This window comes from Loxodonta africana, chromosome 16, assembly GCF_030014295.1.
Source record: "Loxodonta africana isolate mLoxAfr1 chromosome 16, mLoxAfr1.hap2, whole genome shotgun sequence".
Classification (NCBI taxonomy): domain Eukaryota; kingdom Metazoa; phylum Chordata; class Mammalia; order Proboscidea; family Elephantidae; genus Loxodonta; species Loxodonta africana.
The window spans coordinates 38,874,150-38,900,480 of NC_087357.1; the positions used below are offsets into that span (position 1 = coordinate 38,874,150).

A 26,331-nucleotide genomic window follows, 5' to 3' on the forward strand; every position below is an offset into this window, starting at 1 on the left:
TGTGATAAAGAGATGTTGATTGATAGTCACAGATAATGTTTATGGATTCAAACCCATCAGAGAAGTGTCCTGAGACAGCCACATGTGGTGAAATCAAACGTTGGGTCTTCCATAGTACAGTGAAAGGTGTGAGAGCTGGAACTCAATGGGACTTCCTTCATTCTCCAGGTCTTGAAAGTTTTCTGCTTTGACGGGGTGCATTCTTACCACTTTTCTCTCACTTCTTTTAGTGGAAAATATTTGAGTTTTCCTTCTGTGACATGTTTCTGCCTTACATAGTTTCCAGCTTCCAAAGGTTTTCTTGTATTTGCTGTTCAAATGAAGGAGTGAATAGGTTTAACTGTTTCATCAATGAGCTCAGAAGATCTGGTGTCTTAACCCAGATAATACTCTTTTTTTTTTTAAGATAATTTTTATAAGAAAATGGTTCTTTTTTTTTTAATTCTGCATATTTAAAATGGTAAAGATATTTCATAATAAAGGACAAAACTACTCCTTGTGGTCTTGCATCACACATTTCATTATACAGAGTCTCCATCAAGTCTGGAAAGATAGGTTGAACATATATAACACCAACAAGGACATCATCAGTCTGGAAAACTAAAACAACATTATTTGTGTTTTAAGAGTTTTTGGTCACCACATATACCAAGCTAAATAATGTAATGAGGGAGGTGGAGAGATAGAATTCCATGATCCACATGTTGTAGTTCCAGATAATACTCTTGATCACCAGTGTTAGTTGGTTGCCCAGTCACTGCAACTGGAAACTCCTTCTTGGACTTGAAGTTAGACAAACCAGTGTTGAAATCTGAGCTCTGCCACATACCTGCTCCATGACAGATGGGCATATTTCTTAATAGCTTTGTCAATTCATTACTATAGCATTAAAAACCAGTTACTGTAGAATCGATTCCAACTCATGGTGATACCTTGCATTTCAGAGTAGAACTGTGCTGCATATGGTTTCCAGTGACTGATCTTTTGGAAGTAGATCAGCAGGCCTTTCTGCTGAGGTGCCTCTCGGTAGGTTCTAACCAAGAACTCATCAGTTATTAGCCCAACACTTAACAGTTTGGACCTCTAGGGACGCCATATCATTAAAATGAAGATGGTATTCCTTAGCTTCCAGATCCACTACTTGTACTTATCATTCATTCCAGATATACTTATTGAATAGCTTTTCTGCTAGGCACTATTCTAAGTGCTAGGGATTCATTGATGAGCATAAACAGATATGACCCATGATGCAGGGATCTGACAGTGTCTACTGGGAAAACTGGTATTGATTAATTTACCATAGAAATAAACAAGGATAATAAGAAACTACATACAAGGATAATAAGAAACTACATACAAGGATGTACCGCTCTGAGATCTGACAATAAGGACACCGCACTGAGGTGACAACACAAATGCAGTACACTGGGGTACCAAAAGACATGTATAGGAATGTTCATAACAGCCTTATTTTTAAGATGCATAAACTAGAAGCAACTCAAATGCCTGTAACAATATAATGTAAAAATAAATTGTGGAAATATTGTAAAATGCAACACTACACGGAAAGTATAACTTAATACCACCATTTACAACAGCATTGTGAATCTCATAAACACGCTAGTAAGTGAAAAAAGCTAGTTACTAAAAACATAGTGTCTGATTTTATTTATGTAAAGTTCTGAAACAGGCAAAACACACTTTGGCACAATAGTTGATACATTTGGGAATGAGATAAAGATAGGAGTGAGGGGCATAAGGGCGCTTTTGGAGTCTCGACAAAATTATTATTATTTTTTTAAATTTATTTATTGTGCTTTAGATGAGAGTTTACAAATCAAGTCAGTCTCTCATACAAAAAGCCATGCGTACCTCACCATGCACTCCCAGCTGCTCTCGCCTTAATGAGACAGCACATTCCTCCTCTCCATCCTGGATTCCCGATGTCCATCCAACCAGCTCCTGTCCCCCTTTTCCTTCTCATCTCGTCACCAGACAGGAATCACACATACAGTCTCATGTGTCTACTTGAGCCACGAAGTTCACTTCTCACCAGCATCATTGTCTATCTCTTATAGTCCAGGCCAATCCCTGTCTGTAGAGTTGGTTTCGGGAATGGTTCCAGTCTTGGGCTATCAAAGGGTCCGTGCACCATGACCACCAGAGTCCCTCCAGTCTCAGCGAGGCCATTAAGCCTGGTCTTTTTACAAGAATTTAAGATCTGCATCCCTCTGTTCTCCCGCTCCAGCAGTGATTCTCTGTTGTGTTTCCTGTCTGGGCAGTGGTTGGTGGTAGCCGGGCACCATCTAGTTCTTCTGGTCTCAGGCAATGGAGTCTCTGGTTTATGAGGCCCTTTCTGTCTCTTGGGCCCATTTTTATCTTGTGTCTTTGGTGTTCTTCATTTTCCTTTGCTCCCAGTGGGTTGAGACCACCTTATGCATCTTAGATGGCTGCTTGTTAGCATTTAAGACCCCAGGTGTCTCTCACCAAAGTGGAATGCAGAACGTTTTCTTAATACATTTTGTTATACCACAAAATTCTTTTTCTTGACTTGTGTGTTGGTTGTACAGAGCATTCATTTTGTGATAATTCACTGAGTTATACATTTAGGACGTGTGCAATTTTATGCATATCATGCTCCAATGAGAAAGGTTATTTAAGAGAAACGGTTCTAATCCACAACTCTGGCCAAGCTGAGGTTTGCATTACCCTGTGACTGTGGAGGCTTCATGCTGATGTCCTTCTGCCATCCATCTTGAGCACTGAGTCACCAATTGCTTGTTCTTAAAAATAAACCAAGGATCAGACTAGTAGATAGATTTGAGCTCCATTCTGTCCCTACAATAGCTACAGTTCCCTCATTCTATAAAATGAGAAAGGACCAGGGAAGAACCTCAGCAGAAGGAAGGAGGAGCAAAGACATCCATCTCTCAGGAATAAAATGATTGTTTAAAGAGACCAGGGGACTTTATTGTACCAAAATAAGGTAGTGCAGTGCTTCTATAATCCAAAACTCTGTGAGTCAAGCAGATAAATCATTTCTTCTCTTTGTCCTGGATAAAGGGCTCCAGGAGACCAGGGGTTACTCAAGTTGTAAAGGTTACATAATCAAACTTTACTAACCTCCCATTTGAATCAACTGATGCTGCAATTATTAACTCAATTATTGTTTATTTTGAAGTTGCTGATTAGGATGAATCATGAACTATTGCATCATAAAAAAAAATATTGCATCATAGTAATCAGTAAATGTTGGTGACCTGCTCGAACTGAACGTTGAATGTTCGATGCTTACACTGTATGTCCTTGGACAAGGTACTGAATGTCCTAGGCCCAGCTTGCTCATCTATAAAGTGGAATAATATTAGCACAGGCATAGGTAATTGAGGAAATCAAAAGAGATGTCATCGGTATGAAAATTCTCACTAATTTTCCAGTCTGCATTATAAACCTGAGGGGTAAGATACTTTGAATTGACAAAGTAATTTTCCCCTGATAGAAGATCTTAAAAACAACTACACTAATAACTATCAAACAAATGTGTTAGTTTCTTTACAGAACACGTCTTTGCACAAGCATTGCCATGAGTGGTATAGTAGTGTATATCAATTCAGTTATATTTAGATACTCATGACTGCTTAGTGTTGTCTCCCGTTTAGCTCTGTGGTGTGTGCACATAATGTTTATTCTGTGATGTGGGTCTGTTTAATGAAGTCCCTACTCCCATTTTGAGCCAGAGCACACACCTGCTGTTCCTCCTATAATCTCTCCTCCTTGCTTTGTAATAGTCCATTCCATTGTTTCTGACAAGGACAGACCAAAAAAGCAACAGAAGTGGCTGTGCACAGAGGTAACTGGGAGGTGGGGAAACCATAGACTCTCAAGCCCTTCCAACTAAATTCTTCTGAGACTGGCTTTTCCCTCAGTTATACTGAGCACACTTCATCTCCACAGTGATGGAGATGGGAGAATCCTATTTTGAGCATCTATGGCCCTGTTTTCTGTGGTGTCAAATATGAGCTTGTATTTAATGTGAGGAGACCTGGGTGGTGCATATGGTTAACATGCTCAGCCTCTAACTGAAATGTTGGAAGTTCAAGCCCACATAAAGCCACTTAGAAAGAAAGGCTTGGCGATGTACTTACAAAAAGTCAGTTGCTGAAAACTCTATGAACCCCTGGCCCCAGGCCCAGCTACTTGGTCCCTCAAAGTGTTTGAATGTGTCTAGGAAAACTCTATGCTTTTGCTTTGGTCCAGTTGTGCTGATTTGCCCTATGAGACATCTAGGTCAATTGGTATAGTTCATAAAGAAAATGTTCTACATCCCACTCTGGTGAGTAGTGTCTGGAGTCTTAAAAGCTTGTGAGTGGCCATGTAAGATACATCTCTTGGTCTCATCCCACCTGGAACAAAGGAGAATGATGAAAATCAAAGACAGAAGGAAAATATTGGCCCAAAGGTCAAAAGGACCGCATGAACCAGAGGCTCCACCAGCCTGAGACCAGAAGAACTAGGTGGTGCCTGGCTATCACCAATGACTGCTGTTACAGGGATCACAACAGAGAGTTCCAGACAGAGTGGGAAAAAAATGTAGAAAAGAACTCAAATTCACGAAAAAAGACCAGACTTACTGGTCTCACAGAGACTGGAGGAACCCTTGACATTCTACTAACCTAGAACTGAAACTATTCCCAAAGCCCACTCTTCAGATGAGGATTAGACAGGCCTATAAAACAAAAGATAACACACATGAGGTACGTACTTCTGAGTTCATTCAAATATATAAGACCACTTGGAAAACTCCTGTCCAAAAGCAGGCTAAGAAGGCAGGAAGGTATTGGTACTGAATGAATGGACACTGGGAACCCCAAGTAGAAAGGGAAGCATGCTATCACATTGCGGGGATTGCAACCAACGTCATAAAACAAATTTTTGAATAAGAAATTAACTTGAGCTGTAAGTTTTCACCTAAAGCACAATTAAAAAAAAAAAAAAAAGAAGTGTGCTTACAACTCTGGAAAGCAAAAGAAATAAAAAAAGAAAACTCTATGAAGCACAGTTCTACTGTGACTCATAGAAGGTTGCCATGAGTTGGAATCGACTCTGGGGCAACTGCTTGTATTTTATTTATTTAATATATGCGAAGCCTGTAGTTTTGTGAATAGAGTCAGTGGGGAGTATATTCAGAGTAACTAATGTTTGGGTTTTTTAAACATTTTTGTGCTAAGTTTATTCTTGAGTTAGTTGTGGTGTAAGAGACAGTGCTCCACACAGGCATCAGAAGGCCTCACTCAAATCCCAGTTCTGCCACATATGAGCTGTGTGTTACTGGAAGACTCTTCCCTCAGTGTCCTCCTTGCCATTTGGAAGGGAAAAAAATCTCTACCTTCCAGTGAATTGGGGGGAGGGTAAACTTTAATGGTAGAAAGTGTGAAAATTTCCTCATCGTATAATAATTACTGGATACATGTTTGGTCATTGAAGGTGCGTGAGTTATGCAAAGTATTTTATGTTTAGACAAAGAAATGTTAGTATAATACATTAAATTAATTCAGAAGTCTTCCATTTTTAAGATTAAAGTCTTCTAGTATCTCATAATGCATTATAGGACAACATTTTTATACTAAAGTCATAGAATCCACTGACTCCCTCAAAAACATAAATTGCCAACTGCTCATTAGTCTGAGAATTCAGAGTGCTGTGCAGTATTTTTCATCAAATCATTTACTTCAATTGTTCTCAATCCTGGCTGCACACAGGAACCACAGGTGATGTTTTGGCAATTTTTTTTTTTTTTTTTTTTAGCAATACCTAGGAGCCCTGCTGGTGCAGTGGTTAAAAGGTACAGCTGCTACACAAAAGGATGGCAGTTCGAATCAACCAGCCCATCCTTGGGGCAGTTCTACTCTGTCCTGTAGGGTCACTATGAGTTGGAATTGACTCAACAGCAACCAGTTTGGGTTTTTTTGGTTTGAGTTCAACCTTATACCAGTTAAATCAAAACCTCCAGGGTGCGACCTGACCTTGGAAAGAAAGACAACACGATTCAATGACAGTTTATTTTTATCTAGGTGAGTGGGCCAAAGTCTATTCAGAAGGGATTATAGCAAATATATGTGATTGGTTACTTTATTCATCAGAATCATGAGGTAAGCAGCAGGGGGTATTTAAAATCTTTGGATGGGAAGCCCATAGTTGCCTGAGTAAGAAGAGAAGGCTTCAATGGATCTGGTTGTGGTCCTGGTGCTCTGTCTCTCTAGTTTGCTTCTCTTTTCACTCTGGAAACAGAGCTATGGGAAAGGGAAGCTCCCACCTGGCCCCACTCCTCTCCCAATTATTGGGAATATTCTACAGTTAGATATGAAGGACATCAGCAATTCCATGAGCAATGTAAGTATGCTTTATGCTCAGCCAGTGGCTTGCAGGGGGTAAGTAAACTAACCCCTGCTATTATAAAAAAAAAATATATATATTTTTTTTTATTAAATATAGTGTATTCCTAGAAGCAAAGTATTAAAATAGATCATCTTGAAGCAAAATAGTCTCTGTGGATTTTGTTGTTTCTGTTTTTTTTTGATCTGTCGTTCTCAGTTGTTGTAGCACGAAATCAAAAAAATGAAATGGTGAGGTGACAAAAGGAGGCAGCAATGCTGCCCTTCATTGTTCCACAGTCCTTTGCTGTGATTTTTTGGCTGAAGGTAAATGGCGTTGGAAGTGATTTGTGATTAGAAAGTCCATTCAGGAGTCATCTATGGTACAAGCCGTGTGTTTTGTTCAGATTAGCCAAGATAATTAAACTTTTACTGAAAAGCAGATTAGGGAACAGGGATGGGCTGATGACCAGCCTGGGTGAATGAAAGAAAGCAGTAATAAGGGAGGCCCTGGTGGTGACAGCAACCTTTTGGACTCTGCACAGAGCTGCTGTCTGTGACGTGGAAATGCCGCAGGATGGAAGAAATGATTCTTCCAGGAGGTGCTGCCTGTACTGGCACTACCTCTGTGGTGCCCATTCTCTTTCTGTGTGAACAATACCCGCAGGTGTCAAACTGGGCTGGGCTTGGAATCATATGGGCTGATTTTTAATAATATACATTTCTTGTTTTCATCATAGTGCTACTGAATATAGTTCCTACAGGAAGAAGTTTACAAATCAGTCAGCTGAATTCTAGCCCAAAGGCAGGCACTGGGGATAAAACGTCCAAGTATCAGAAATAGACCAAGCAAAGGTTCAAGTTTGAGTCTTCTAGTTATTAGCTGTAGTCCAAGTGGTGCAGTGATTAAGAGAGGGCTCCGCTGCTAACCAAAAGGTCAACAGTTCGAGTCTACCAACTGCTCCTTGGAAACCTTATGGGGTAGTTCTACTCTGTCCTGTGAGTCAGAATCGACTTGATGGCAATGGGTTTGTTTTTTTTTATTTTTAAATTATTAATTGAAGGGGCCCTTGTGGCTCCATGGTTAAGTGCTCGGCAGCTAACTAAAAGGTCAGTGTTTGGAACTCACCAGTGCCTCCACAGGAGAAAAACGTGGCAGTCAGCTTTGTAAAGATTACAACCTCGGAAACTTTGTGGGACAGTTCTGCTCTGTCCTGTAGGGTCGCTATGAGTTGGAATCGCCTCACCTGCAGTGAGTTTTAATTATTAGCTGAGAGGCAGTGGAAACAAAATCGAACTTCTCTGAATCTCAGTTTGCTTTTCTGTAAAACAGGGGTAAGTAAACCTGCTCGTGGTGTTCCTGTGACGTTAGCTGTACCAATGTGTGGAACAAGTGTCTGTCCCATTGCCAGGCACATCAGAGGCCCCCTTAAATGACAGCTATAAAATAACCATCATCTGTCTGTATAAACTTAAAAATATCTGAAGTTGCATGTGGTATAATAAAAGCATCAAAAATATGATGACGGTATCAGTCTGAATGATGCACAGCATGTAGATCAAATAGTGACTTGCTAACATTTGCATCCACTTTCCATTTCCCAGTTCGCAAAAACCTATGGTCCAGTGTTCACTCTGTACTTGGGCATGAAGCCCACAGTGGTACTGCATGGATATGAAGCAATTAAGGAAGCCCTGATTGATCAGGGAGAAGAATTTTCTGGAAGGGGTCATTTTGCAGTAGCTGAAAGAACAAATAAAGAGTTTGGTAGGTGTTCATGTCGCTTGGTGGGGCAGGGGTGATGGCACGTGGGGAAGACTGGAAAACAAAGAGTGAAGAGCTGCTTAGGCAGAACTTGTCCCATTTACCCGGGTGCCTAGGTCAGCATCCTCTTCCTTTCCTAGGCTCTCCCTGTTAGTTTCTGTTCTCCCTCCTGGCAGGAGTTGTTTTCAGCAATGGAAAGATATGGAAGGAGACCCGACGCTTCTCCCTCATGACCCTGAGGAATTTTGGGATGGGGAAGAGGAGCCTTGAAAACCGTGTTCAAGAGGAGGCCCGCTGCCTAGTGGAGGAGTTGAGAAAAACCAAGGGTGAGTGATTCTTTAGTCTCTATCTCTGACCTTGACAGATATCTCTCTTCTCTATTGGCAACCTTGGAAATATTTCAGAGGTGTCCAGGTCTTTCTTCATGGGTAGGGACTATCAGCCCACAGGTGGAGGAGGGAGGGTGTGTGTATGTGGGCGCATTGTTGTGCACATGGTGTGGATATAAAAGGTTCTTTTAAGCTTATTCTTTCCAGGCTTTGTTTGTTTGCCTTCAAAAGAAAGTTATGAAGATAGAAGATTTTGAGTCTCATTTTCTTAGAGTTAAAAAGCAATGTTTTGCCCTACTATAATTGTGAATTGCATATTCCAGATCATTTCACTGGGGAATACTTGTCAAGTGGACACTGTGGGAATGACTTCATCATACACTCCTGTGGACCATGAAGCAAGCGTTTTTTGCTTTTACTTCATTGGACTCCACGTTATGGTCAAGTCTCACTGACATGTCTGAGGATTTCTGCCAAGGCCCAGGCCTGTAGTTCTTCTGACCAGGCACGATGCAGGTTTATGGTTTTCATTGCCTAGGCATCTCTTAGTGCAACTCTCTTCACCTGTGATTCCCTGTAAACACAGGACTATTTTAAAACTATCAGCATGTACTCTCTACTAACCATTGATTTGAATATTTTAAAAAAATGTATGGTATGTCACAACTCAGCAAAATACATAAATACCAGTTTGCAAAATCATTTATTTAACTAGATTTCAACTGTTACTGATTACTCTTTGCTTTGTCTTCTCTAGTGATAAGTTGGTTCTGTTCATGTTTGCTTATCTTTTTCTGCCCTGTAATTGGATTGTGGGTAAGAACACTTATGCTAATTATTTACCACCCACTGCCAGCTCTCCTGGCCAATAAAATACATATCACAATAACAGTGAGTTTCAGCTTGGATTTCAAATTACCCTGGATTTTAATTCCTTCTTTCAAATGAAGGGAAAGGAAAGGTTGAAAATTAGATTTTAGTTTTGTACCACACACACACAAATGAATACCAAAAGATCCCCAAATATCCCCAACATCAAGCTAAAATAAAACTTTTCTAAAAGCTTAGATCCCTGCAGAGTTTTGGGTTTCAGGTAGTATAGGAGAAGCTAGTTGCACAGGCTCCCAGTTATTCAATGTCCTATCATTTCTTCACTTTTTTATTCAATTCACCCTTAATTACTTCTGTAGATATGAATTTGGGGACTTTTTACATAGTTCATTTGATTAGAACAGTTTCATCTTACAAATACTCAACCAAAAACTAATAAAACATTTTCTCTGCTTTAATTTCTTTGTCTGTAAAATGATGGAATTGCCCTAAAAGATGGTCAAATTTTTAAATTTATTATAACTTAGTTACTCCATAGATGGATATGTAGGGCAATATCCCACAAGTCCACAAGAGTGCAAGCCTGGCCAAAAAACATTCAGTTACGGAGTTGTTTGGAGATGAACCCAAAAACAGTGAATGCTGTCCAGCTGATTCCGACTCATAGAGACCCATAGAATTTCCAAGGCTGGAAATACAAGAGCAGACTGCCACGTCTTTCTCCTACAGAGCAGCTGGTAGATTTGAACCACTGACCTTTCAGTTACCAACCAAGCACTTAACCACTATGCCACCAGGGCTCCTGATTGGAGATGATGGGTACTAATTCCTAGAGCAAAAAAGAATTCCTCCTCCCCAAGTGAAAGAAATAAAAGGATTCCATTTATTAATTTACCTTTTTCATTTTTTTTTTTTTTTGCCCTACATGTCATTTAAGTATGAAATGAGACTATCTGGTCTTATTTTTATTGTAGGCAAGTAATCTTATCATTTCTATTTGTCTGTGTTAGTTTTTCTACTTGTACAGCATGGAAGGTTTTTTTATTTTTTACATTTGTTCTTTTAAATATCTGAATTCACCTGTAAACACTCTCTTTAATCTTTCCCTCTGCTAGTTCTACATATGGTTCCTTTAACTATTCAGTATATATAAGAAGCATTATGGTTCCTAGCTGTTTTCTTCCTTCCCTTATCAATGCTTAATTGTTGGCAGGCTTTGCAGACATATGTAAAATTACAATCATAAATTGATTATTGTTGTTGTTGATGTTGGCAACCTTACGTATAACAGAATGGAACCTTGCCCAGTGTATCAATATATCTCATTGAGGGTTTTCCTCATTTTTACTAACCAAGCATGATGTCCTTATTTAGGGATTGGTCTTTCCCGACGACATGTATAAAGTAAGCAAGACAAATTCTCGCCATCTTTTATCTAAGGGGCATTCCACTTGTATTTCTTCTGAGACTGATTTGTTTATACATCTGGCACTCCATCGTATATTCAATATTGTTTGCCAGCACCCCAATTTGAATGCCTCTTTTTTGTTTTCTTTTTTCATTGTCCACCTTTTGCATACATAAGATGATGGCTTGGGTCAGGCTCAATTCAGTCATCAAACTGACATCTTTGCTGTTTAGAGAATTATTAGGTCATTTAAAAAAATGGTGTCTTTAAATTTTTTTTTCTTTTGCCTTCCAAAATTACTGACACCTTGATTTAGAATGGTGTAAATAAGTACGGGGAGAGATAATGGAGTATCGGAAACAGCATAATTAAACTAGGTATGAAGGAATGGTCATTTCAGTTTGAAGAGAAAAGTGACATGTGGATTGTAAGCATGGTGAATATGTGGCTGACAAGGGAATTTCTTGGTTAGATATTGTTACAAACTTTTTAAAGTTATTGCAGTGACAAAGAGTTTCGTATGTATGTTTTAATGATATTTTTTCACGTTTCTGATTCTTTAGCCTTGCCCTGTGATCCCACTTTCATCCTGGCCTGTGCTCCCTGCAATGTGATCTGCTCCATTATTTTCCAAAATCGTTTTGAGTACACAGATCAGCATTTTCTGAACTTGATAGGAATACTGAATGAAAACACAGAGATTCTGAGCACCCCGTGGATGCAGGTGAGGCCAAGATCCTATCTCTGAGAAGTGCAAAATTCTTTAATGGACCAAGCTGTGAAATGAATGTTGGAACACAAAAATCCTGGCCAGAGCTTAGCACCGTGAAGTGAATATCTGGGAAATGTAGGCAAGTCCTTTATTTTACACAGAAGAAAAAGAATGTTCAGAATATAGAGCTTTTTTCAAGTCCATTGGTTCCCTGCACAGTGGTTTTTCCCCTAAACCCCAAAGCCAAGTTTGCATAAAGTAGTTTGGTGATTGCCTCAAAAGCATACCTGTGGCACTCAGTGGAGATTCAAGGCTCTTTCAAAGGCTTCCATTACCTATGAGGCTTGCCCTTCGTTCAATACATAATGGATTATTCATCAAATAACTTGGCAGAAAATATTCTAACTCAGCATACCAAGGAGGGAGAATGTTTAGCACCACAGACGTAACTAAGATAAAGTTGGTTGATGCCTTCAGTTGGGATCCTAGATGACAAAATAATTGCAGTTTACAGGGTGTAAACCATCAACAATCATTACAATTTTATCCTGTGGTTAGCTGGCATGTCCTGTACCCTGCCTAGATGATAACTGTATGATCTAAGACAACTCACTTAGCTGCCCTGGTGCACAGGTATTTATCCACAAAATGTTGAGTTGGGTTTCATGGTATCTTCAAGCTGCTCCCAGTTCTAAAACCCTGGTTCTATTTCTGAGTCAGCTTGATAGAAGTAGAAGCAGCTATAACTAGCTTTGTGCTATGTATCAATCAGGTTGCTCAGACTTCTTTAACCTCCTCTGTCCTCATCCACAAGATGTGAATCACAGTAATTGATGCCATTTGTATTTCAAGGTTGTAGAAAAGAATTGATATAAAAAATGAGAGGCTTGATATAAAGATTCTTTTATACTCTAGGAATAATGTATAAGTATCAGAGGTGATTATCATCTTTGATCATTTGGTTAGTGTTCTCCCTTGAATCTTTTGAATAGGCACAGAGAATTACTTTATACGTGCAGTAAGAAGCTCTCCCACCAGATGGTGACCATTTTCTATTCATCTTTATAGCTTCAGTTTTAATGAGGAGTTGGTGTATCATATGTATGTCTCCATTAAAAGATATTTATTTAATAAATGATTTTTTTCTCTTGCAGATGTGTAATATATTCCCCATGCTCCTTGATTATTTCCCAGGGATTCATAACAAATTATTTAATAATGCTATTTTTTTAAAAAGTTATATTTTGGGGAAAGTGAAAGAACACCAAGAATCCTTGGATGTTAACAATCCTCGAGACTACATTGACTGTTTTCTGATCAAAATGGAACAGGTAAGGTGTGAGAGGCTGCTCAGTTATTTGTTTGGTTGTGCATTTTGTGGTTCATTGCATAGTTCCGTACTTACTAGGATGATTAAATGGTCCGACAAGAAATGCTTGACAAGCACTTTTAGTACATATGTGTGAATCGATTCGCACTAAACATCATGGAATAATTTAAAATTGAATTGGTAAATAATTAGAGTACATAGACCCTATTCTTTAGGTACTACTAACCAACCTGAAGAGAAACAGAATGCACGCCTCAGGTGAAATAAAATTGATTACAAACAAGCTAAAATATAGGAAATATCATGCCACCAAATGAAGATGCCAATGATCATTGCCCACAGTGAGAAGGAAAGGCTTGACCTAGGTAAACTTTCTGCATCTGCTGAGGTTTGGTGTAGATCTTAATATATTTTCAGTGAGGGACATGAAAGGGCATTACAGATGGGTTGAATGGTGTGTTCAGGGTATGAGAAGTATGTGGTGTCAAAGACATAAGGGGGGTGGAAGAGCAAAGCCTTAACTGTTTCCAAACATGAATTTGGACAGGCAGGGAATTGGATGTTGGTGTCTTTCAGGTAAGCTGTAAACATATATGCTGGCACGGAAAGTTTTGATCTGATCAAGTAGGTAAATTATGAGTTACAACAGGATGGAACAGATAATTATTAGGGAAATTATCCTGGTATCTTCAGAGTACTCTATATGATGAGAAGGGAGCTCAAGCACCATCTGGGAGATTTTTCCTTTATTTAGACTTGGTCTCAATGTGTGTGAGCCTTTCACTTGCAGAGGCATCTGCAATAAAACCAAAGTCATCCGTTTTGTCATGTTCTCAGAGATCTAGGAAGAGAATCAATGAGGCAGTGCCATGGAAGTCAAAGAAGCAGCAACATTTTAGAAGAAATGAATCAAATAAAATAAAGAAGTGAAGAATGTTGTACTTGGAAAAGCCTGTGAATTTGGTTAAGAGTTTGTGTTAAAGGAGTCCTACAGAGAAAAAACATATATACATATTTTTTATAGAGTGTGGTTTTAGTAGAGAGAGGAGGATGGCAGCCAAATTACAAGCGCTTGTATGGGAAATTTCAGTCATGAGATAGGGTGTCATATTTGACAAGTTTAGCAAAGAGATAATGATATGGATGTTGAATTTGAACAATGATAAGATCAAGATGAAAATCTGTGTAAGAAGAGTAACATAGATGGCATAAAGACATGTGTGTAGCTACAAGGTTCTCACTGAAATGGGGAGAGGTAGAATCCAGAACACTCTGAAAAGTGTTTACTCTGCAGAAGGAGATCCCTTCCTTGGAGGCCACTTTTTTCAGCACAGTACAGAAAAGAGAAATCAGTTAGTAGTCCAAAATGGGAAGGAGTAAAATACTGAAGGAGGTACCATTTGAATAACTATCCATGGATTTTGACCTGGACAGCTTAAATCATATGTTCCAGATGGAATGCAGTGAAGGAGGTGGAACGGTTTGAAGACACTGGGGGAGAGAAGAAGAAAATCACGTCCTCTGTCAGCCTTCTGAAACCCTGGTGGCATAGTGGTTAAGTGCTACGGCTGCTAACCAAGAGGTTGGCAGTTCAAATCCACCAGGCTCTCCTTGGAAACTTTCTGGGGCAGTTCTACTCTGTCCTATAGGGTCGCTATGAGTTGGAATCGACTTGACGGCAGTGGGTTGGTTTGGTTTTTGGGTCAGCTTTTGCTGCAGCTAGGGCAATGATTCTTATCCTTCCCTGTGATCCAGTTATTTTGAGAATCTGATTCAAGATGTGGACATTTTCTTAGAAGTGTCCACATGAATTACACCTGTATGATTTTTACCAATGTGCCTACATGAGTTCTTGGTATTTTGCTCACATTTATAGCAGATTCTTTAATATTTTGAAACCTCTTTAGTTATCCCAGGTTAAGGAGGGCTTTTACGTCTGTGGTATTTCAATTACAAGGTAACCATGAGTCAGAGCCGACTGAAGAGCAACTAACAACAACAATTACCTCAATGCAATATTTAAAAATAGCATTGTTTTTCATGGCCTCACTATTATATTTAGAGTCTAGATTTTTTTTGTTAAACCTAAATTGAGATACAATTTACATATCACACAATTCACCCATTTAAAAGTATTTAATGTAAAGGCTTTTAGTTTATTTGGAATTGTGCAGCCATAATCACCATCAACTTCAGAATACTTTCATCGATATGAAAGAAACCACATACAGCATTTTCTCCAAACCTTCCTAGGCCTATGAATTTTAGGATAAATGTATCAATTTCTGCAGAAGAAGACAGTTTGGATCTTGTTAGGGGTCTCATTAAATCTGTAGATCTAGTGTGGATAACATTGCAGAGAATGGGAATTGCAGAACACTTAGTTGTGTCATGAAGAATCCATACATGAATCAGGAGACAGTCGTTTGAACAGAACGAAGGGATGTTGCATGGTTTAAAGTCAGGAAAGGTGTGGGTCAGGGTTGTATCCTTTCACTATACCTATTCAATACATGCTGAACAAATAATCTGAGAAGCCGGACTATATGAAGAAGAATGGGGCATCAGGGTTGGAGGAAGACTCATTAACAATCCACATTATGCAGATGACACAACCTTGCTTGCTGAAAGTGAAGAGGACTTGAAGTACTTACTGATGAAGATCAAGGACCACCACTTTCAATATGGATTACACCTCAGCTTAAAGAAATATAAGTCCTCACAACTGGACCAATAAGCAACATCATGATAAATGGAGAAAATAATTAAGTTGTCAAGGATTTCATTTTACTTGGATCCACAATCAATATCCATGGAAGCAGCAGTCGAGAAACCAAGAGGTACATTGCTTTGGGAGAATCAGCTGCAAAAGACCTCTTTAAACTGTTGAAAGGCAAAGATGTCACCTTGAGGACTAAGGTGGGCCTGACTCAAGCCATAGGGTTTTCAATAGCCTCATATGCATGTGAAAGCTGGACAATGAATAAGGAAGACCACAGAAGAATTGATGCCTTTGAATTGTGGTGTTGGCAAAGAATATTGAATATACCATGGACTGCTAAAAGAAGGAACAAATCTGCCTTGGAAGAAGTACAACCAGAATGCTCCTTAGAAGCAAGGATGGTGAGACTGCGACTCACATACTTTGGACATGTTGTCAGAAGGGATCAGTCCCTGGAGAAGGACATCATGCTTGGTAAAGTAGAGGGCCATAGAAAAAGAGGAAGACCCTCAATGATATGATTGACCCAGTGGTTGCAACAATGAGCTCAAGCATAGCAACAATTGTGACGCTGGCACAGGACCCGGCAGTGTTTCGTTACATTGTACATGCGGTCTCTATGAGTTGGAACTGACTCAACAGCACCTAACAACAATAACAGTGTGGGAGTAATGCCATGTTAACAATATTAAGTGTTATGATCCATGAACATGAAATGTCTTTCCACTTAAGTAGGTGGTCTTTAGTATCTTTTAACAAAGTTTTGTATAATCTATCTTAATTTTGACAGGCTATGCAAACATCACCACGCTTGAATAATGATATTAAGATCAGTTTATAAGTACTCTGGTCTCTTTCTTGGCTTTAGAGTAATTATGAGTTGATGACGTTAGAAAACAATGAAGTTAATGTTACCAAGGGAGGTGACTAGATTTGTCTAGTATGTACACTCATTGATAGGGTTATGTCAGTCCTAATGGGATTAATTGCATAATGTTAGACTTGCCATGCCTTACCTGGAGTGTATGAGAGCCTCATTAAAATAATGCTGGCCTAGTGTACTGGTTAGGAGAAGAGTTTTTTTTTTAGATATGTTAATGACTCCCTCAGTCAGTATTTCAATATGCACCTTTTTTATTGTCTGTTCAGTATCCCATCATTCCTAGCCCTAAACCAACTTTAGTTGTTCTTGTCAAGTGCTTTTCCTCTTCCAACTTCCAATTCATGAGAGCTCCATTCAGTTAGTCCCTTAGTTTCTGCATCTGCATTTTCCCCACTCTCTCCTTACCCCTTTACGGGCAGTTAATGTTTTAGCTCTCAGTCTTCATGTTTGTTATGTCTCTTTAATTTGTATATTCCTGTCCATTTCTGCAGTTGTTCACCAGACCAAGTTGCCTATTGTATTGCATCTGGAATGCAATAGTGCCGTCCATCTTGTCTTTGTGAATCCATTCCTTTCCCAATAATTCATTCTAGGCTGTGCTGCCATATAAGCTGTCAAATAGTTTAAACTTGATGGTGAGTTTTCAAGCAATACTGAGTCCATATAAGTACTTTAACAGAAGAGAATTCTAAACTCTTGATTCAGGCTTATATCCTTCATGAAATGGCCCCAAGTTAGTCATCTCTATCAATTAAGATTGTGTTTTGTCTACAAATAAAAGGAAACCCAAATAACAATGATAAACATATAGTGGGTTTATCTTACAAGGAGTCTCACGTTGGGCAGGCCAGGCCAGTATGATACCTCTGAAGCATCAAGATGTCAAGAGTCTTCCATTTTCCTGCACCAAACTTAGTATATATATAGTATAGATATAGGCCTTTATTTTCCTGCTTACATACTCATGTACCAAGATGATGTTTGCCCAACTTCTACCTGCACATCTGGATTTTGAGTAAGAAGTGGGAAAGAGAAGAATTGGTACCAGTAGGCTTTTGCTTATATCTCACTAGCAAAAACAGTGTTCTATGGCCCACATAACTGCAACCCCCCCACCCCCTTGCCATTGAGTAGATTCTGACTCATAGTGACCTTACAGGACAGAGTAGAGCTGCCCATAGAATTTCCAAGGAGCACCTGGCAGATTTGAACTGCCGAACCTTTGGTTAGCAGCTGTAGCACTTAAACCACTATGCCATCAGGGTTACCCTAACTGCAAAAAGAGGCTGGGAAATGAATTTTTTTTTTTTTTGTCAGGAATGATAAAGGGATACAGTCTCTGTCATACCACATACTATTTTACTATTTTATTTTTTTAAAACTATACTGTTCGGTTTCCAAGTTCACTTAACTTTAGAACAACCTGAGTTGTTTTGGATGCATTGCAATTTAACATTCTGGGAAACTAATTTGTCAACGTTGTGTCAAATCATTCCTAGGAAAAGCACAATCAACAATCTGAATTTATTACTGAAAACTTGTTAGCTACAATAGCTGATCTGTTTGGAGCTGGGACAGAGACAACAAGCACCACCCTGAGATATGGACTCCTGCTTCTGCTAAAGCACCCGGAGGTCACAGGTATTACTACGTATGATGGGTAGGTGAAATTTAGAAAAGAAGTTGGCAAGACACAGCTAGTGTTTTCCTTCATTTTTTCGCTTAGACAAGCCTTATTATTTAAATTTCTGTGCCACCAGGTGTAATTTGACCAAATGTGATGAACTAAAAACAACAAGACAACTTTGCACAGTAGGGGAGGGTGACTGAGAGAAGGCCAGTGTGGGCAGTAGTAAACATGATGAAGCTCTGGTGCAGTGTCAGGATTCCATGGGAAGGATTTCAGGCAGGAAAGTTTCAGGAAAGTTACAGGGCACCAGGCCTAGAAAACAACCAGTTCAAAATGGACTGGGTAGATAAAGCAGGTGTGAAGGAAGACAGCAAGAACAAAGGGAAAGTGATCAATTACCTGAGGTTTCCCAGTAATTGTGGTAATTAGGAGATCATTATTAGGAGTTTCAAACATCTATGCTTTCCTGAGCATCTGAAAATCATTTTAAATTTGCACCTAAGAAATTAGTAATGAAATAAAGACACTTTTAAATCAAAGAGCATATAAAAATGAAATATATGCATAGTTATCATAACAGAAAACAATATTTATGTAGCCATAATGATGTAAAAAGTATTGATATAACTAAAAATGTCCATATCAATGTAATGTAGAAAATGAGTGAGAAAATTATGTATGAGCACATGTGCATATGTGTGTGCGTGTGCGTGCATGCTTGTGTGTGCATATCTCTTTTATTGGGGTAAGATGAACTTGTAAATTCTCAACTCCCATACCTGTTTGTTGTTGTTATGTGCCGTAGAGTCAGTTTCGACTCATAGCAACCCTGTGTACAACAAAACAAAACACCATCTGGTCCTATGTCATCCTCACAATCCTTGCTATGTTTGAGTCCATTGTTGCGGCCACTGTGTCAATCCATATCATTGAGCGTCTTCCTCTTTTTCACTGACCCTCTACTTTACCAAGCATGACAACCTTCTCCAGGAACTGTTCCTTCCTGATAATATGTCCAGGGTAGTTAATATGAAGTCTCACCATCCTCCCATCTAAGGAGCATGCTGGTCGTACTTCTTCCAAGACAGTTTTGTTTGTTCCTCTGGCAGTCCATGGGTATGTGGTATTCTTCGCCAACACCAAAATTCAAAAGCATCAATTCTTCTTGGGTCTTCCCTATTCAGTGTTCCGCTCTTGCATGCATATGAGACTACTGAAAACACCATGACTTGGATCAGGGGCATCTTAGTTCTCAAGGTGACATCTTTGCTTTTCAACAGTTTAAAGAGGTCTTTTGCAGCAGATTTGTCCGATGCAGTACATTGTTCAATTTCTTGACTGCTGCTTCCATGGGTGTTGATTGTGGATCCAAGTAAAATGAAATCCTTGACAACTTAATTATTTTCTCCATTTATCATGATGTTGCTCATTGGTCTAGCTGTGAAGATTTTTGATTTCTTTATGTTGAGATGTAATCTATACGGCAATAGTCTTTGATCTTCATCAGTAAGTGCTTCATGTCTTCTTCATTTTCAGCAAGCAAGGTTGTGTCATTTGTCCATCATAGGTTGTTAATGAGTCTTCCTCCAATCCTGCTGCTTCATGCTTCTACATGTAGTTCAGCTTCTCAGATCGTTTGTGCAGCATACAGATTGAATAATTATGGTGAAAAGATACAAGCATGACACAAACCTTTCCTGATTTTAAACCACGCAGTATCTCCTTATTCTGTTTGAATGGCTGCCTCTTGGTCTATATATAGTTTCTGCCTGAGCACAATTAAGTGCTCCGGAATTCCCATTCTTTGCAATGTTACCCATAATTTCTTATGATTCACACAGTCAAAAACCTTTGTGTAGTCAATAAAACAGAGGTAAACACATTTCTGGTATTGTCTGCTGTCGGGCAAGATTTATCTGTCATCAGCAATGATATCCCTTATTCCACATCCTGTTCTGAAACCATGGTAGTCATTAGATATTGTCTAAAAAAGGACACATCAGAAAATGGGAATGGAAAAAGAATCATTGATTGGAAATATGTATATAAATTTCAGAAGAAATTGCCAGATGGTTCAAAGTGGCTGCCTTTGGGAGTAGGGGATGAGAAAGCGTACTATGGCAAATTGCACAGACCCAAACACACACGCACACACACATACAGATCTTCTAGTAGAATTTAATATTTAACACTATATATTATTTTGATTTAAATTAATATTTGATTCCTGTTTATCTTTTTGCAGGGACAGTAATTTTTGAGTTAATTTTGTGCTATTAGATTATATTTTGAAGCATTTTATAATTTCTATTCATATTAGTTACTTTGTATGCTAGTATATAGGCATGCACATATTTGTCTTAAGGCCTAGCTTATAAGACAGCACATGTGTCTGTTATTGTTGTTAACTGTCATCAAGTTGATTCTGACTTATGGTGACTCCATGTACAACAGAATAAAACATCATCAGATCCTGCACTATCTTCATGATTGTTGGTATACTTGAGTCCATTTTTGCAGCCGCTATGTATTTTGAGTACCTTTCAACCTAGGGGCCTGATGTTCCAGCACTATATTGGACAATTTGTTATTATAATTCAAGGGGTTCAATATCTAATTTTTAGAAATAGATCACCACGCTTTCCTCCCCAGTGTATCTTTATCTGGAAGGTCTGCCGAAACCTGTCCACCATGGCTGACCCTGCTGGCATTTGAAGTACTGGTGGCATAGCTTCCAGCATCATAGCAACACAAAAACCATCACAGTGCAACTAACTGACAGGTGGTGGTATATGTGTCTACGTTGTAGCAATTCTCTTTCTGTCTAGGTGTACTTCTGGGCATATAATTTATGTTTATAATGATATTGGGACAATTTCATAATGCTTCGTGTAATGCTGAATTGCTATGGCAAGTGTCTTGATTTTATCCTTTTCATCAGTTCTTATGTCTTCTCAGCTAAAGTCCAGGAAGAGATTGACCGTGTGATTGGCCGACACCGGAGCCCCTGCGTGCAGGACAGGGGCAGCATGCCCTACACGAATGCTGTAATACATGAGATCCTGAGATACATTGACCTCATCCCCCTGAGCCTGCCCCATGCAGTGACCCGTGACATTAAATTCAGGGACTACATCATCCCCAAGGTAAGATTTGTTTCTCCTACACTGCACCTCAGTGCCTTGAAGTCCCCATGTTCACAGTATGATTCCAATCCTCTACCAACTTAAAAAACTTAGGGTAAAAAAACTGCAAAAATTACAAGAGTGGGTTGATGGATTTTATGTTGTGTTGTGTCCAGTCTGGGACTGCAAAGCTTTATTACAGGCCTTGATACCAGGCAGCGTAAGTCTTAAATTTGCTCTGCTTCTTTAAGATTGTTTAGATTTCTCTTAGCTGTTACATTTGCAAATATATTTTTGTATCAATTTGTCTATTTCCCAAACCACCTGCTGAGATTTTTATTAGGGTCACATTGAATCTATACATCAACTTGGAAAAAATTGACATCTTGACATGTTGAATCTTTCAGTTCATGAATATGGCATATGCTGCCAATCTGTGCTTTCTTTAGTTTTCTCAGTAATGCTTTGTTTTTAGTACAGTGGCTTGCACAACTTTTGTTCGGTTTATCTTAAGGAATTAATATTTTTAATGTATTATAAGTTGTATAATAGATTTCATACAGTATTTTTTGGTCAAAGTAAATGGAAGTACAACTGATTTTATTATTTTGATGAGCTCATGCTTAGCAACCTTGTTAAATTCCTTTATCACTGCAAATAATTTGCTTGTGGATTCATTTGGAATGTCTATGTACGAAATAGGAGCCCTGGTGATGGAATAGTTAAATGCTCGGCTGCTAACCAAAAGGTCAGTGGTTTGAACCCACCGATAGCTCTGAGGAAGAAAAGATCTGGTGACCTGCTCCTTTTAAACTCATTACCCTCGAGTGAATTCTGACTCATAGCGACCTATAGGACAGAGCACAACAGCCCCATAGGGATTCCAAGGGGCAGCTGGTGGATCCCAACTGCCGGCCTTTTGGTTAGCAGCGGAGCTCTTAACCCCTGCACTATTGGGACCTCCCTGTAAATATTACAGCCTAGGAAACCCCATGGGTCAAGTCTACTCCGTCCTATGGGGTTGCTACAAATCAGAGTTGACTGGACAGCACACAAAAAGCATAATCATATATATAAAATCCTATAATCTTGATGATTATTTGTTTCATTTTTATTTTCTTATTCTCATGACTTCCATTTCTCTCTATTGCATCATGGCACTTGCCACGAAGCCCAGGATAGTATTGAATAGAATTGGTGACAGGGAGCATCCTTGATTCATTTCTGATCTCCAGGCAGGGCTGAGCAGTTAGCATCAAACCACTGAGACTGAAGCTTTATGTGTATTTTCATAGATACTCTTTATCAAATTAAGGAAGTTCTCTGTCTTCCCCTGTCTTTGTATATTTGTCATGAATATGTATACAATTTTATCAAATGTATTAACTGCATCTACTGATATTACCACAAATTTTGGCTGCTCTGTCCCCACTGTTATATACTATATTTTATATATTCATATAGACACAAGCTGCATTTCATTTGCTTCATTTTGTTCAGGACTTTTGTATTTAAAATCATAAAAGAGATTGGTCTACAAATACTCTTCCTGAAGAATTCTGGTCATGTTTCTGGTAACAAGGTAATGTTGAGTCTACTTTTTATTTGCCTATTCCCTTCCTCTGTCTTCTTTCTGTGGCCACTTGTTTCTGTTTTCTGGAATGCCTAATACTTTTTTTGTTAAGTGCCAGATATTAGAAGTGAAAACATGCAGAGCCTCAGATGATGTTTAACTGCTTCCAGAAAAGGTTCATCCCTCCTTCACTAGGCAGACAGAATGATGTAACAGCTCCTACCCTCATTCAGAACCAACAAATAAACTCAGCTCAGAATGGACTGTAGCTCTCAACTTACCCCTCTTAGATTCTTCTTTCTCCGGAATCTTTAGACCAATAAGTGTCTCAGCAGCTTTCCAGTGCCTTCTAACACATGATGTCTACTTGTATACTCAAGCTACTCCATCTCACTTGAAGCTAGTGCATTCTGCTATTATCATAAACTAAGATAACTAAAAACTCTATGTGGGGTAGGGGAGACTTTTGAATTTGGTAAGGTTTCAATACCTATGTGTAGTCTCAGATCACATGATCTTATATATACAAGATTCCAAAGAATCCATAAAATAGCTTCTAAAGCTAATTGTAACATACAAAATCAATTGGAAAAAATCAGTTGTGTTTCTACACACCAGCAATGAACTACAAAACATTTGATGAGAAGCCAGACACCAAAGACTACATGTCATATTATTTCATTTATGTGAAATATCTGTAAAAGAGAAATCCATACAGACAGAACACAGATTGGTGGTTGACTAGGGCTGGGGGGGGCTGATAATGGGGATAAACTTAGTGGTAGGGACTTCCTTAGGAGCGAAGGAGATGTTATTGAACTAGTTAGAGGCAGTGGTTGCACAACATTGTGACTGTACTAAATGCCACTGAACTGTTGACTTTAAAATTGTTAATTTATATTGTATGAATTTCACCTGAATAATTTTTTTTTTATAATTTTTATTGTGCTTTAAGTGAAAGTTTACAAATCAAGTCAGCCTCTCACACGAAAACCCATATACACCTAGCTACATACTCCCAATTACTCTCCCCCTAATGAGACAGCCTGCTCCCTCCCTCCACTCTCTCTTTTTGTGTCCATTTCACCAGCTTCTAACCCCCTCTACCCTCTCATCTCCCCTCCGGGCAGGAGATGCCAACATTGTCTCAAGCGTCCACCTGTTCCAAGAAGCTCACTCCTCACCAGCATCCCTCTCCAACCCATTGTTCAGTCCAATCCAAGTCTGAAGAGTTGGCTTCAGGAATGGTTCCTGTCCTGGGCCAACAGACGGTCTGAGGGCCATGACCACCGGGGTCCTTCTAGTCTCAGTCAGACCAATGAGTCTGACTAAGGATTTGGGGTCTGCATCCCACTGCTCTCCTGCTCCCTCAGGGGTTCTCTGTTGTGTTCCCTGTCAGGGCAGTCATCTGTTGTAGCCGGGCACCATCTAGTTCTTCTGGTCTCAGGATGATGTAGTCTCTGGTTTATACGGCCCTTTCTGTCTCTTGGGCTCGTAATTACCTTGTATGCTTGGTGTTCTTCATTCGTCTTTGATCCAGGTGCGCTGAGACTCATTGATGCATCTTAGATGGCCACTTGCTAGCGTTTAAGACCTCAGACACCACTCTTCAAAGTGGGATGCAGAATGTTTTGTTAATAGATTTTATGATGCCAATCGATTTAGATGTTCCCTGAAACTATGGTCCCCAAACCTCTGCCCCTGCTATGCTGGCCTTTGAAGCATTGAGTTTATTCAGGAAACTGCTTTTGGTTTAGTCCAGTTGTGCTGACCTCGCCTGTATTGTGTGTTGTCTTTCCCTTCACCTAAAGTAGTTCTCATCTCCTATCTAGTTAGTGAATAACCCTCTCTCACCCTCCCCCTTCCCCGCCTCGTAACCACAAAAGAATGTTTTCTTCTCAGTTTAAACTATTTCTCAAGTTCTTATAATAGTGGTCTTATACAATATTTGTCCTTTTGCAACTGACTAATTTCGCTCAGCATAATGCCTTCCAGGTTCCTCCATGTTATGAAATGTTTCACAGATTCCTCACTGTTCTTTATCGATGCGTAGTATTCCATTGTGTGAATATACCATAATTTATTTCTCCATTCATCCACTGACGGGCACCTTGGTTGCTTTCATGTTTTTTGCTATTGTAAACAGTGCTGCAATGAACATGGGTGTGCATATATCTGTTCGTGTAAAGGCTCTTATTTCTCTAGGATATATTCCAAGGAGTGGGATTGCTGGATCATATGGTAGTTCTATTTCTAGCTTTTTAAGGAAGTGCCAAATCGATTTCCAAAGTGGTTGTACCATTTGACATTCCCACCAGCAGTGTATAAGTGTTCCAATCTCTCCCCAGCATTGCCAACATTTATTATTTCGTGTTTTTTAGATTAATGCCAGCTTTGCTGGAATGAGATGAAATCTCTTTGTAGTTTTGGTTTGCGTTTCTCTAATGGCTAATGATCGTGAGCATTTCCTTATGTATCTGTTAGCTGCCTGAATGTCTTCTGTTCTTATCTTTTGCCCATTTTTTTAATTGGGTTATTTGTCTTTTTGCAGTTGAGTTTTTGCAGTATCATGTAGATTTTAGAGATCAGGCGCTGATCAGAAATGTCATAGCTAAAAACTTTTTCCCAGTCTGTAGGTAGTCTTTTTACTTTTTTGGTGAAGTAAGTGTTTGGGTGAGCATAAGTGTTTGATTTTTAGGAGCTCCTAGTTATCTGATGGCTCTTCTGTATTGTTAGTAATGTTTCATATACAGTTTATGCCATATATTAGGGCTCCTAGTGTTGTTCCTATTTTTTTCTTCCATGACCTTTATCATTTTAGATTTTATATTTAGGTCTTTGATCCATTTTGAGCTCTTTTTTGTGCATGAGTGAGGTATGGGTCTTGTTTCATTTTTTTTTTTTTTTACAGATGGATATCGAGTTATGCCAGCACCATTTGTTAAAAAGACTGTTCTTTTCCCCATTTAACTGTTTTTGGGCCTTTGTCAAATATCAACTGCTCATATGTGGATGGATTTATGTTTGGATTCTCGATTCTGTTCCATTGGTCTATGTATCTGTTGTTGTACTAGTACCAGGCTGTTTTGACTACTGTGGTGGTATAATAGGTTCTAAAATCTGGTGGAGTAAGGTCTCCCACTTTGTTCTTCTTTTTCAGTAATGCCTTACTTATCCGAGGCCTCTTTCCCTTCCATATGAAGTTGGTGATTTGTTTCTCCATCTCATTAAAGAATGTCGTTGGAATTTGGATCAGAATTGCATTAAATGTATAGATTGCTTTTGGTAGAATAGACATTTTTATAATGTTAAGTCTTCCTATCCATGAGCATGTTTTGTTTTTCCACTTATGTAGGTCTCTTTTGGTTTCTTGCAGAAGTGTATTGTAGTTTTCTTTGTATAAGTCTTTTATATCTCTGGTAAGATTTATTCCTAAGTATTTTATCTTCTGGGGGCTATTGTAAATGGTATTGATTTGGTGTTTTCCTCTTCAATGTTCTTTTTGTTGTTGTAGAGGAATCCAACTGCTTTTTGTATGTTTATCTTGTATCCTGATACTCTGCTGAACTCTTTTATTAGTTTCAGTAGTTTTCTTGAGGATTCTTTAGGGTTTTCTGTGTATAAGATCATGTCATCTGCAAATAGAAATACT

At 39.0% G+C, this 26,331-nt stretch overlaps 1 protein-coding gene across 2 annotated transcripts in view; it reads left to right on the plus strand.

Annotated features, from left to right (window-relative positions):
* The first annotated feature begins 6,015 nt into the window (after positions 1 to 6,015).
* LOC100676133 (cytochrome P450 2C19-like) overlaps positions 6,016 to 26,331 on the plus strand; it is a 38,465-nt gene continuing 18,149 nt past the window's right edge. The window contains exons 1-7 of one of the 2 annotated variants that reach the window (XM_064269555.1): positions 6,016 to 6,390; positions 7,977 to 8,139; positions 8,313 to 8,462; positions 11,268 to 11,428; positions 12,571 to 12,747; positions 17,851 to 17,992; positions 20,940 to 21,127. In XM_064269555.1, coding sequence (XP_064125625.1) covers positions 6,223 to 6,390; positions 7,977 to 8,139; positions 8,313 to 8,462; positions 11,268 to 11,428; positions 12,571 to 12,747; positions 17,851 to 17,992; positions 20,940 to 21,127 — 1,149 coding nt within the window. In that variant the 5' untranslated portion in view covers positions 6,016 to 6,222. The remainder of the gene's footprint in view (positions 6,391 to 7,976; positions 8,140 to 8,312; positions 8,463 to 11,267; positions 11,429 to 12,570; positions 12,748 to 17,850; positions 17,993 to 20,939; positions 21,128 to 26,331) is intronic. The other variant, XM_064269556.1, reaches the window with a different exon arrangement.